At 41.1% G+C, this 10853-nt stretch overlaps 1 protein-coding gene across 4 annotated transcripts in view; it reads right to left on the reverse strand.

The window, feature by feature from the left end:
- Window positions 1-9648, reverse strand: part of GADL1 (glutamate decarboxylase like 1) — a 106069-nt gene extending 96421 nt beyond the window's left edge. For all 4 annotated transcript variants that reach the window (XM_006030204.3, XM_025211782.1, XM_014522996.2 and 1 more), the window contains exons 1-5: window positions 9481-9648; window positions 8206-8332; window positions 5948-6038; window positions 4837-4943; window positions 1253-1368 (exon numbers count right to left, since the gene is read on the reverse strand). In XM_006030204.3, coding sequence (XP_006030266.2) covers window positions 1253-1368; window positions 4837-4943; window positions 5948-6038; window positions 8206-8332; window positions 9481-9633 — 594 coding nt within the window. In that variant the 5' untranslated portion in view covers window positions 9634-9648. The remainder of the gene's footprint in view (window positions 1-1252; window positions 1369-4836; window positions 4944-5947; window positions 6039-8205; window positions 8333-9480) is intronic.
- Window positions 9649-10853: the final 1205 nt, after the last annotated feature.

A 10853-nucleotide genomic window follows, 5' to 3' on the forward strand; every position in this document is an offset into this window, starting at 1 on the left:
TAGGGAAAAAAAGTCACCCAACTCTACCAAGGACAACTGACTTCCATTTCTGGCTCTATTATAGCATTTTTCTGCTGTCGTGGGCAAAATCCAGTATGCAGAGCCACAGCCCATGGGACTCCCAACAAAGCAATGGGGAGCCCTGCAGGCTGGATGATCCAGTATCAGGCGACTGATCTGGCCCATGGGTCAGGGGTTGAGGACCCTGGTTTAGACCATAAGCATTTTGAGAACATAAATTCTTAAGACTAGGGATTGTATTATAACTGGGTATTTGTATGGTTTTTAGCACAATGGAGCCCTGATCTCCACTAGCGTCTCTAGACACCAAGTAACAACACCTCCTCTGCTGGTCTGGTTTCCAACAAAAATGTATTGTTTATTTAAAGTGTTGCGAATGTGAAACAGTATTATAGGCAGAGCGGTAAATGAGAGTTCCAATGAAAGGATGAAGCTCTGAAGGAGGATTAGCACCAATGGACATCCTTCCAACCCCATTTCCCACCTGGGTTTTGAATAGGTTTTGTTTTAAACCTTAAATCGGACAAGTGTTGTTAGATAATTTAAAAGAAGAGGTATTTAGAGAGTGCTGTTAAGGATTTTTGTTGAGATTCCTTGTGCTGAAAGTGACACAATGGAGAGTAGCCACAGCAGGTATCTATTTGACAACCTCAGTATATGTTCCAGCTGTAGACAACTGATGCAAAGACCCATGGGATTTATACCTGTTGGAAACTAAGGGGCACATTCTTTTCCACCTATTGGGTATCTAAATGGATTCTGATGAGCACCTAAATGTAATTCTATTCCACCCTGTTCATGTCCCTGAATATCCACTAATGCACCTGCTTTTGTACTATCATCTGGCCCTTAAAACCGAATCACAAAAAAGTAACAAGGTGGAGAACAAACCGGCCACCTTTTGCATGGGACTCGAGTCTAGGAGCCTAAATCCATCCACATGTCTTATAGGTAGAAACAAACCTTTTTTCTTCCTACATCAGAGGCTCTCATGGACAAGAAGGATAAGAGCTACCTTCATCAGATCTCCCCTGATAGTTTCCATGCACAGAGGAAATTCACTGCCTCCCATTCTCAGATGGTCACCCTATTTCACAATGTATGTGGGTGACAGATTTATTTCTGCTAGGTGCATCATTAAGCATACAAGTCAAATAATACAATTTCCCCAGCATCTGTCAAAAAAGAAAGTTTTCTACAACAAAGATAAGGCAGTTTTTCTCTTTCTTACCTCTTCTGACGTAAACAGGACCAATCTGGGCAGTCCTGAAAGTCCTTTTTCCTTTATTTCAGGACAATATTTATATCTAGCCAAGTTCATAGCATACATATTAGAAACAGATCCACCTGGAAAGTAAGCACATAAAATACCTCATTTATTATATTCCTGATATCCAGCCTGTGTCCTGGGTGCCTACACCAGGAATCAAAAACATAAATTAGCCAATAAATACATACATTTTAGCCTAATTCATCCTCAATAGTCTAGGGATGAAAAAAGAAAAATGGGTTTTGGACATGCCTCGGATATGAAAGATCTGGGCTCTCCTGGATGAAGCAGAGAAGGGAATGAGTAGCACCAAAACCAAGCAGTCCTCATAAAAAATGCCTACCATCAGCTCTCCTTATTTTACAGTGAGGGTGTTAAAACCTGGCAGTCTCTGCTGCTCTCAACCTTGTTGATACATCATGGAGTAACAGAAGTGACCTGGCAGCCAAAACCAAAACCATTTAGGAAGCACAGTAAAAAAAGAAGAAAGAACTGAGGTGGAGGGGGAAGAGTAGAGAGGACATAAAATTTGAGGACATGGGTAATACATATTTAAATAAAGATTACGTTGGTCTCAGGGCCTTGACACACAGCATACTTAGTACATGTTGAATTTGTGAGGTACTGAAAGTTAGAACTATTCTGACAAGTCGCACAGTAAATGCTTACTACAGTCTCTAAAATGCAAAACTGGCCGAGGCCCCTGACCGATGTTAAAGTGCAATGGGATCTGATGCTGGAGCCCAAAATTGTGCTTCCTGCCATTCATGTGTGGCATGGCAGAAGCACAATTGCTGGGATACTGCATCAGATCCCATCCTACCATATTGCTGGTGCAAGGGGAGACCTTTGCTTTTTAACAACTCGCATTTTAAGTATGTTTAACACATGCTAAGTGTAACATGCAACATGGATCTAAGTCAACTTTATGTAAAGCTAGACTATGAAGACACAATTCATTTACAGGTTTCCCTCACCAACCATGGGGCTTAGGTTCCGGGAGGTTCCTGTAGTTGGCAAAACTGCAGTTCATAAAACCAGAGGCTTATGGGAAAATGGGGTTAGGAACTTGAATGGGGCCATGGCCGGGCTGGGTCGTGGGACCATCCGAGACTGGCGGCAGCAGGAGCCGTCTGCCCGCACCTGTGGATGAACCAGTAAACGTGGGGAGAGGGGGATTGAGGCCCCTGTCAGAAGGGAGCTGGGCAGGGGTGGGTCTGCTGCCCAGCTAGGCAGTGCTTGCAGCTTAGGGCTGCAGGGCCCCAGAAGGGAACAGAACAGGGCCGTGAGTGGCTCGTCTGGGGGAAGGGGAGGACCGCTGCCCTCTGTGCAGCCCCACGCACAGGAAGGGCAGCTCAGGGTGAGCAGCGGTGGGCAAGGAGATCCCCGCTCGGCTTCTCTGCTCCCTACCACACCGGGTCACAGGGGAGGGAAGCAGGGCAGCAGGGAACAGCAGGTCTCCTGCACATAGGGCTGCAGTGAGGGCAGTGGCACAGGGCTGCACCCCTCAAGCAAGCAGCAGGCGCAGGAGGCACGTCGCTGGAGCAGCGCAGGGCAAGCAGCGGTGGGTGAGGAGATCCCCACACAGCTTCTCTGCTACCTGCCACACCGAGTTGCGGGGGAGGGAAGCAGGGCAACAGGGCACAGCAGTGAGCGAGCCTACTATTCCCTGCCACCATGGGTAGGGCAGCTCTAGCAGCGAGGCAGTAGCAAGGTATGGACACAGGGAGCAGAAGCTGAGCCCAGCTGCGGCCCACCCGTGCCCTGTGCAATGATCGGGGGCTCAAGTGTCCGGCCCCCCGCAAACACTCCTTGACTCACCAGGACCGCACCACCTCTGGAGAAGCCACTGGGCTCCGACTGCCCCATGAGCCGGCCCAGCCAGCTCAGCACCCCCAAAAAATTTTTCTTCCTCTGCCTATGAGTAACCACAGAAATCTGCGGTTACTCAAAACTGTATACCATGGTAGGCAAAATGGTATACAGAATATTAATCGCAGATAGTCAAAACCATGTTTGGCAAGGGAAACATCTATTCAAGACCTGGGCACTGAGATTTTCTGAGTGGGGCAGGGTATATATCTAAATAACAACAGCAACAACAACGTCTTCAAAGAGGTCTTCAATGGATTTGCCTCAAACTGAATCTGCAGAATAAACTGCAGTGATTTTAATTATACCTAATGTGCTCTGATACCACTTAATAGGGGGATAGATTAAATAATTCTGATCCTCTTCCACTATCTATTTTTTAAACATTAACTTTTCTCTTTCAGTAAATTGGTAGGAAAAATCTAATAGCTTATTCCTTTGATGCCAACAGTTTAGTATGAGACGGATTTTCAGGGTCTAATATTTGTTATGTTCCATTCTCTCCATGCATCTGTAGCAGAAATGTAATGCAACAGAATGCTGCTTTGAAGTATTAAAATAAAGTCTATAAAAATATAACTAAAAACAATGTCATGATCTGCCAGCTCCTACCATTTCAGAGTATTATCACAGCAAAAGGGGTTTGCTCAAGCCACTCCCACCAAGATCAATACTAACATCCCACCATGTTAAATAATAGGCACACCCTGTCAGACCAGCGATTACTTTCCATCCACAGCTGTTACAAGGCTTCTGGCCAGAAGAAAAAAGTAACCCTGAATAGCTCTCAAAAAATGACAGGTAATCATACAGAGACATAGAACACAGACATGAAGATGTACAATACAGGGCTATTTTGTGCCTAGCCATCTTGGGTGGATAGATCAGGGCCACAAGGACATATCCTAATCATGGTCTCTGTGCTCCCACCCCACACTTCTAACAGGACAACCAATCCCAAAGTGTGCACCCTTCAGAGCAGCAAAGTTGAAGCATTCAAGAATGCTGTGACACATACAGACCTCTCACAAACACCTCACACTATTTCTTCCTACAGTGGGGCAAGGGCTCTGGGTGATTTACATGATCTGACCGACAAATGGTTGCCTGCATATGCAGGAGACTGGAGTCACTGTCCAGGAGGTCCCATTCAGCCTCCAATACTCCTAGTGCACAACAACCAAGTCATGTATTGGTGCATTGCTACATAAACCACCTGGTAAAACATCCACATGCCTTTGGGCAGTTTTTAAAAGACAGACGCGACCCTTTTAAGGGTCCAGGCCTACTCCAGTTCCAGTTAATTAGCTCATTCTCATGCTTCCATACAGCCTTACTCTATGCCTGACTCAAGTCAAGAAAAGTGTGAGAGTTGGCATTAGTAAGAATACAATAAGCTCCGAGTCCACAGGTATTAGAATCAATTCTTTAATTCAGTATATAGTTTTCTTAATACTTGAGAGAGCTGTCTTATTTTATGTGACTACAGAATTATTAATATGGTCTAGAAACATACAAGATAAACCTAGATGAAACAGCTTTATTAAATGCCCAAATCATATGACTTTCAAAGACGTTAGGCATGAGTGAATTACTCACTAAATATTTAATCACTAGTTTCCTGCAGCTCCTGTAAATTAGTTTGGAAGCCTGAAGATGAAAAGTTTTCTTACCTGGATTAAATATGCCATCACCTTCATTCCAGCCTATAAATTCAATCATTTTCTTCAGGACTGCTTCTTCTACTAACAAAAACACAGGTGATACCTCATACGTATATCTGCATAGATACAAGCATATAATGATTAGCAACACATTGCAGAACTTATTGCCACAGGATATTGTTAAGGCCAAGAATTTCTCAAGATTCAAAGAAGGATTGGACGTTTATATGAACAACAAGAGTCTCCAGATTTATAAATTCTAAAAATAGCTAAAGTAGCTAACACTTCATGCTTTGAAGTTTAAGTCAATATCTACCTGTTATATGCTTCCTAGTTCCTAATACTGCCCAATATTTACCTTCTGTGGGGATTCTTGCACCTTCTTGTGAAGCATCCAATGCTGGCCATTGCCAGCAGGATACTGAATTAAAGTCCTCTGTTCCTAACAGCAATGTCATATTGAGCTTTATATTTTCAAACAGTGCACACAAGAATGTTAGTCATGTGGTTCACATTAAGTGAACAGTAGTTAAAGCACTACGCTACTGTGGAATGTTACCCCTTACGTGCAAATTATGCTTCTGGTTTTGCATTTATAACTATTGGCAAATTGCTGCCTGCCCAGATAAGTAACCATTTAAGTGCAGGTCTACATAAGTTGTTTCAGAGAACAGAGGTATATCTGTATCAGTTTATTTTTAATGCAAATCTTCCTTCTTTTTATTTATTTATTTATTTATGTTATTCATAGAATCAAAGAAAATTAGGATTAGAAGGAACAGCAGGAGGTCATCATGCTTGGGCAGCATGCCCTTGCAGAGCAGAGAACACCAGACTGTGTGGTATGTGGTGCTGTAAACGTGTTTGTGGCACCACATACTGCACGACCATGCTCATCTGAATGTGCCCCACAAGTCTACCCACATATCTGATGCCTTATAGTGCCAAGACACTATGTTATCTCCCCAAGTTCTTGCAAGATGCACCCCCCCACCCTCTCTGTTCCTGCAAAGGGGAGCTCTTTCAGATCCTCTTACTGAAGAAGGAATTCAAAGTAAAGACATTCTGGAATTTTAAAACACCATTCTACAGTTAACAGTTACATGACAGATTCACTTACACACTTGGATTTAGTGCTTCAGTAATAAAACGAGCAACTAAAGAGTAATAATCAATGCCAGCATACAACTGGTTGAAAAATCTTGGGTGATCTGAAAATGCAAAAAAAAAAATTAAAGTATTTCAGCACATGTGAAATTACATATATGACAGCCCCTCTCTACTAACCACAAGAATGTAGGTGCATAGGTTAAAATATGCTACAGGAACAAACAAAGTTATATTCCATTATCCTCATAGTATTTGTATTACTCTCCTGCTTCTTCCCAATTTGACTAATGTTTTCACAAGGGGCAAAACTGACAACTGAGATCAAGTCCCAAAACAGCTTAACATGCTGGTACTGCATAGGCCTCATGCTTACCTCCTTCATGGGAGGGCCTGATCTTGTGAGCTGGGAATTGAATAGTCAGCCTTTTGCTTCCTAAATCTCATTCTTAATTGCCCCCTGTGCTTAAATTTATTTATTTAAGATATGACCAACCCATACTGTTTCTTTAGCCTTTGCCACTCCTCATATTCATGAAACTAATGCGAGTTGGAACTAGTCATGCAAATGAAGCAAACAAGATTTGGCCTCAGTGGACTGATTACATTATTTTTTCTAGTTTGCTTTCCTCTTTTATATGCCCTCTTTCCAAAAAGGAGGGAGAAATGTGAAACAAAAGATTTTCTTTTCCATGTTAATTTTTTTAAAGGATAATATATCTCCTTCCTTTTCCTGCATTTTCTGAAAAATATTAGGAAAAAAGAAAAATGATTTTGTAACTTACTGCTTTAGTTTAAGGTGATATGACTTTGAAGTGCTGAAATATTAAATTAAATGATCTGACTTTTCAGATGATAAAAGCAATTTAATACAGACTCGGGTCTATCACCTTGACTTTAACTCAGTGCACCGTAAGTAGATATTTACAAAACAAGGTAGAATTATAATAGGAGTAGGAGGTCTTAAATCTGAAGCCTTTGCAAGATTTTATTCATGCATCATATTTTTAAATTTAACACACTTTTCTAACGTGGCTGTGCGTAACTGAAAATGTAAACACGAACAACAAAAATGAGGATAGAGAGAACATCTTCCACTGACTCTACAATGGTATCTGCATATTAATATTGCACAAGACCCTCCAGATCACACTGCTACTTTCCGTGTCCTTTTTTATTTTATTCTGTAGCAACAGTGTCTTTAGCAGGGAACATGACCTATGCAAGCAATGTAGCTATGTGAAATGCCCTTCACGCTTTTTGAAATACAGCGTAAGCAGGTGGCTATGCTTCTGAAATTTTATCTGGACTTGTAGTACACACCATACTACTTCCAAAACTGATGTTATTCATTTGTTTCTGCTGAAATTTAACAATGCGATATTATCTTCATTAAGGTTAACTATTTAGGACTAATTCTGCAAGGTACTGGATTCCTTCCCCAAGATGATGTGCATTCTCATTTTCCTTTGAAGAGAGTAGGATATTTGTCCAGTCAGCAGATTAGCATCTGATAAAGAGATTATCAGCACCTAACAGGATCATACTCCAGGTTAGGTTTGTATCCATGCATTAAGCAGCTGGTATATACTCAGTCACCTGATTATGTTTAAACTTTGATTTAAAGCATGCAATAAGATTGACTTTGTTTTTGCAAATGGCCCATTTGCAACATGTTCACAGTAAGCACAGTCAATTTCTTATCAACCATCTGAAATAATTTTGCCTTATTTGCAGTAGATGGCACTGAATCTGACATCACTACTAATCAATCAGACAACATGAAGTCCTAAGCAGGGATCTTGGGGTTAAAGAGTCTTACCCTGCTTGATTTGGTAATTTTTTATATCCTATTCCATACCTGTCTAGAGGCCAAAGTGTCTTTCAGGAGACTTTAGAATAGCAGACTCTCCCAATAGCATCAATGGTAATCCCTTGCAGGATTACTACTTTTTTAAAACATCTCACAGATTTTGGTCACCCTCAGGAGTCCATGTGATCACACTGAAGATCCAGGTGTCTTGGGTATGCATAATAACCTCATTTTACAATAAGGACTAGATATGAAGGAGAAAATAATTACTTATGCCAGCATTTATTTGAACAGCTGTAGCAGAACCAATGCTTTTGTATAGTCACAGGCAAGCAGAAAATGCTGATGTTGGCAAAATGTCATTTTGTTTCCGGCAGAGTAACAAATCTTAGGAGAAAATAGCCTGACTTCATAGTTTTGGGGAGCAAGATAACATAATTAGAAATCAAATTTCCTACTGGTTTTGACGCTGTATCGTATAACATCCTGGCAAAGCTGCAAGAGTTGCTGGTGAGGTTCTCCAGTATCCCTCATTTCCAGATCAAGAAGTTTTTTCAGTTTTTCAGGAGGCTGCCATTCACAAACCTAATTATGGTGGGGGGGAATACCAGCAAAAATAAATGTTAGCTGAAGGGAAGATAAGTGTTATGCTGCTAACTCAGCAATGGTTTCAGTAATGATTTCCAAAGTAAGAAAACTGCACTTTAAAGTGGAATATTATCTTGAAAAATGATTGTAAAAATGGCCTCATCTAATCCTATTTTTATTACATATCAGGACTACCTGACCAAACATGCTCTGTTAAAAAAAAAAAAAGAAAGAAAAAACGAAATAAAGAAAAAGAACATGTTTTTGGAATGGTTGGAGCTGCAAACTCAACCTGGAATCTGAAGACCAAACTATATTGCTTGGTCTGTGTATTTTCACTAAATATAACAACTCTTCAGGGCAAATTCAGTTTACTGTCACTTTTGTGCAATCCCAGTATTTTCAGTATCTCCAGAGGCTTGGAGCTGTAAGAGCACATGCCCAAAAGCAGAGAAGGTTTGCCAATCCAGCACCTTTCCCAAGTCATTTCAATACTCAGGATCCTCAGGATCTCAGATCAGTCGGTAACAATGCCCTACTCCAGTGGTACCATGCTCCCCAACCTTCAAGACAAAATCCTACAGTCAAACAGCTATGCTTCTAGGCTCAGAGATGCACCAAATGTATATTGATATATCTCTGAACATATATCATCCAGGTGCAGAGGTGTAGGTTGTAGCCGTGTTGGTCTAAGGACATAGGCAGGAAGAGCACGCACCAACTGCTGAAACTTCCTTAGCCTGACGAAGGGTTTTTGAACCCAAAAGCTTGCTTAATAGCTATTCTCCAACTATTTGGGTTGGTCTAATAAAAGATATCAAATTCACCCAAGGAACCTTGTCTGCCTATATCATCCAGGTGTGCACTCAAGAGTGAACATGGCCCCAGGACAAAAAAGCAAATTAGATTCTCCAAAGTAAAGCAGACAAGTTTCTTGTAGACACATATTTTGATTTATGCTACTAAAAGGTCTTATGATATCCTATGGTTTTAATTTGGAAGGTTATAGTTTATTTCAGAGCCAGAGAACACACTAAAAGGAAGTTCGATGGCATTTAAGCATAATAAAATTTAGCTATCTTGGAAAGCTAAGGTAATAGATTTAATTAGCAATAAACAACAGACTCTCATGCTGACTCTCATACCTTCTCTGTTACATCAGCAGCTTTCTGTATCACTTCTTCCATTATAATCTTACAGGCATCTTCAACAAATTTCTCTCCTGCTCTTGCATCTGCTATTGGACCATTCAGAAAAACACCATCTACCAAAACAGCATTCTTCTTCCTCTGAAGCATCTCCTGTTTGTTGATGTCAACTGTAAAACAAACATCATTCAGTTAAAAGTCATGCCTGACCAACTAAACCATAAACTGGAAAAAAAAGTCTTCTCACTGTTAAGTGAGATAGAATGTGAAGGGAGAAGCACATGGCCTATTCAAGCCATATTTTTAAGACAACACACTACATTTTCCTCCCTTTGACTCTTTGTCTATCGTTGTTCCCTCTCTCCTTTGCCAAAGAAAGATTCTCAATGTCATTTCCAGTGTCCTTATGCCCCCCACCTGCATCCCAACAAAGCCTCCTTAGCCCTCTTATCATCAACATCACCTCCTTCCCTCTCTTCGCCTCCCTGCACTAGACTCCCCTCCTCCACTGCATGAAGGCCAAGTTTCTTGATATTGTCTTTAAGATAAAATGCTGAACAAACACATTCCAATCTGCTGCATGTGTGATCAATCTCACACTAATGCTATGGACAGTTTTGCTATATTTGAATTTCTATAATGAAAACACAGTTACACTGTACAGTTATCAATGAACCCCATATTTTCATAACAGCATAGGAGTCTGTCCTAATATGTGCAATTGTTCAGAGTTCTACAGTCTCTCTGCTCCTCTGACTTGTCCCATCATGAAGCCTCACCATCCTTCTACTCTGTAAAGGATGTCAGGCTTTGTTTGTTCATTTTTCCAGCAACCAAAACTTCTCCAGAAACTACCTTCTCCCTCCACATCCCCATGCACTGGATGGACCTCTTGACATGATCCACAAAGCTGTTATCACCTTTTCTTCATTATGCTCCTGAGGGCCCATTTCCTCTATGTTGTCTTTCAAAGTTAGCCAAATATGGCATCTATTTCCATAAATCTCCCCTTATCACATAAGGTAAAATCAGGAGTTTGTTTTAATGGAGGTGGGGCATTCAGGAAATTGAGTTGTAAGACAGGAGAGGAAGAAGACAGGTCAAAAATAGAAAGGTAATTCTGTGACTACTCATGTACAAGAGTGGTTGTTAAAATTATGCAAGTGGAAGAAGTTAGACGGTGGTAGGGAGCAGACAGTGAAAAGAATACATCCAAAGGCAGAGCCATTTGGGACCATGGCAAGTGACAGCAGGTGAGAAGTTAATCCATCAAAAGACACTCTACAAGTACAGACAATCATAGTACATGTGATTCTGTTCTTTTTTGGCTCCCCTTCCACAATAAGGTAAGAAACAAAAAGAGCTCAACC

This window comes from Alligator sinensis, unplaced genomic scaffold, assembly GCF_000455745.1.
Source record: "Alligator sinensis unplaced genomic scaffold, ASM45574v1 scaffold181_2, whole genome shotgun sequence".
In the NCBI taxonomy this organism is placed as follows: domain Eukaryota; kingdom Metazoa; phylum Chordata; order Crocodylia; family Alligatoridae; genus Alligator; species Alligator sinensis.